The following is a 2,581-nucleotide window of genomic DNA, read 5'->3' as shown; positions in this document are numbered from 1 at the left end:
CCCCCAACCCTCTGCGTGCCACTTCCCACCCCAGCCCCACCGCTGCACCTGGTCCGGCCACCCCAGGTCTCCCAAGCACCCCTCCCCAGGCCACCCACACCAGGGGGCCCTGGTCTGAAGTATTCCAGGCCCTGAGCCCAACGGGCCCATGCTGGCTGTGTTCCAGAACACAGCTCTCCAGCCGCAGTCACCAGGGCCGTCATCTGAGGATGGGGCAGGGGGCTGGGCATGTGCGTGGCGGCCCCATGACCACCCCCTGTGCTGCTGGGCTGGTCGCTGAGCTTTCTGGAGGCCAGGCTGGGGTGGGGACCAGGCCCCTGGGGGGGATGGGAATATGGACTGGCTGCTTCCTCCCACAACCCCCACCCAGGGGGCTGCACGGCTCAGCCAGGGCTGTGCCAGGGTCTCCTGCCCGAGGCCCTGGGTGGGGCGGGCGTGGCACTGGTCCAGGGGCTACAAGCCTGACATCCCCATGGCCTCAGAGCAGAGCTGAGCTGGCCTGGACACCCGAGGGTGGGCCTGGGTGGGGAGGGGTGGCCACAGCTCCTGAGGACGCATCTGCATGGGCGGGTGGTGTGCCCTGTCCCCTGCAGTCTCCCTGCGAGAGAGGACGATGTGGGGGCCCCGGTTCTCAGCACATAGGGCAGAAGCATTTTCCCCAAAGCCCTGGGGTCTGCTGCCCACGGTCACCCCGCACCTCCACAGCCCTGACTGGACTCTGGACATGTCCTGAGGGCTGCAGGGGGCCCTCTCCAGACCCCCAGGAAGGCCGGCTTCCAGAACCAGAGGGAGGGCCACGTAGAGAGGCGGGAGGGCAGGAAGCCCAGGAGAGCCTCAGAGACCCACAGGGTGAAGGGTGGACAGAGACACCCCGGGGGGACTGAAGACTCCCCAGGACGGGGGACTGGCTGGGTGACAGTGGGGGTAGAAAGGAGAGCTGCTGGGAAGGAGAGCAGGTGAGGGGCACCTAGGGCCTTACCCCCAGTGGGTCCCACCCCAACTCTGCACCTTCCTGCCCTCGGAAGCAGTCCCTTCCAGGTGCTCGTGTGGGGCTCAGGTCAGAAATAGATGCTGGACACTGCAGTCTCCAGGCCGGGAGGGGGAGGGCTCAGGACCCCGTGGGGGCTGGCATCCAGGGCCCCCGCAGGTTCTGATGACTCAGAGCATCGGGGGTGTGGGGGCGTCGCTGGCAGAGCCCCCAGGAATGCCAGTCGGGGCTGCTGCAGCACGTGGGGTGGGCAGGGGCCCCTGAAGGCCTCACGCCCACCTCCCCCGGCTCCCAGATCACTTCCAGCGCCTGTTGAACGACTCGGAACGGGCGCTGCAGGAGGCCTTCCCGGGAGCCTTCGGAGAGCTGTACACGCAGAACGCCAAGGCCTTCCGCGACCTGTACGCCGAGCTGCGCCTCTACTACGGCGGCGCCAACCTGCACCTGCAGGAGACGCTGGCCGAGTTCTGGGCGCGCCTGCTCGAGCGCCTCTTCAGGCAGCTGCACCCGCAGCTGCTGCTGCCTGACGACTACCTGGACTGCCTGGGCAAGCAGGCCGAGCCGCTGCGGCCCTTCGGCGAGGCCCCCCGCGAGCTGCGCCTGCGCGCCACCCGCGCCTTCGTGGCGGCGCGCACCTTCGTGCAGGGCCTGGGCGTGGCCGGCGACGTGGTGCGCAAGGTGGCCAAGGTGCGTGCCCCGCCCCCTGCCCCGCCCCTGCCCGCGGGAGGGTGGGGGACCTGGGTTGTGAGCTCTGCCCTGGGCAAGGGCCCAGGCCTGTCGGAGCAGGAAGGGGAGGGGCCTGGGGCTGGACGCCCCAGGGGCTCCAGGGGTCAGGTGGACAGGACATGCGAGGGCTGCCCGCTCCCTGGCTGAGCGGTGGAGTGCGGTGGCCGGTGTGGGAGGGCATAAGCGTCAGAGCCCTACGGGGCTGGGTAGAACCCACCTCTCCACCCCCGCCCCCCCCCACTCCCCCAGCGAGGGCCCTCAGTAAGTCGCCCCGGCCTCGGGGCCCTCGTCTGCATGGCGGGCAGTGTTCTCGCTTCCCCAAGGAGGTTTCGTGACCGCAGTGTTCCCGGGGGAGTCCCAGCACGGTGACCGGACTGGTTGGACTGAGCGCGCTCCTTCACTGCCCGGGGCCACAGGCCTGCTTGGTCATTTGGGAGGACACAGGGCCCCAGTAAAGGCCCCGCCGTGGTGGGGCAGACCTTGGCACCCTGACTCCCGCCCAGCCCCGCCCGGGGCTCTGTGGCTTCGGGGTCAGACTGCCTTGGCCCTCCAGGTGCCCCTGAGCCCCGAGTGCTCGCGGGCCGTCATGAAGCTGGTGTACTGCGCCCACTGCCTTGGGGTGCCCGGCGCCCGGCCCTGCCCCGACTACTGCCGCAACGTGCTCAAGGGCTGCCTAGCCAACCAGGCCGACCTGGACGCAGAGTGGAGGAACCTTCTGGGTGAGCCCCCACTGCGCGACCGCCTGCAGGGGCCTGGCCCTTCGTGGCGGCGCGCACTTTCGTGCAGGGCCAGGGCCACCTCTAAAGTGGGTGGTCCCTGAGGCTGGGGAGCAGGGTTCCCTCTAATCTCCCAACGGAAGGTGCCATG

The 2,581-nt window shown here is 69.7% G+C and overlaps 1 protein-coding gene across 1 annotated transcript in view; it reads left to right on the top strand.

Moving 5' to 3' along the window:
* GPC1 (glypican 1) overlaps positions 1–2,559 on the top strand; it is a 5,280-nt gene extending 2,721 nt beyond the window's left edge. Inside the window, exons 3-4 of the mRNA XM_010838576.1 lie at positions 1,284–1,675; positions 2,268–2,559. Coding sequence (XP_010836878.1) covers positions 1,284–1,675; positions 2,268–2,534 — 659 coding nt within the window. The 3' untranslated portion in view covers positions 2,535–2,559. The remainder of the gene's footprint in view (positions 1–1,283; positions 1,676–2,267) is intronic.
* The last annotated feature ends 22 nt before the right edge of the window (positions 2,560–2,581 follow it).

The sequence above is a fragment of the Bison bison genome, unplaced genomic scaffold, assembly GCF_000754665.1.
Source record: "Bison bison bison isolate TAMUID 2011002044 unplaced genomic scaffold, Bison_UMD1.0 scf7180017846102, whole genome shotgun sequence".
Classification (NCBI taxonomy): Eukaryota; Metazoa; Chordata; class Mammalia; order Artiodactyla; family Bovidae; genus Bison; species Bison bison.
This window is presented reverse-complemented; position numbering and strand designations above follow the sequence as displayed.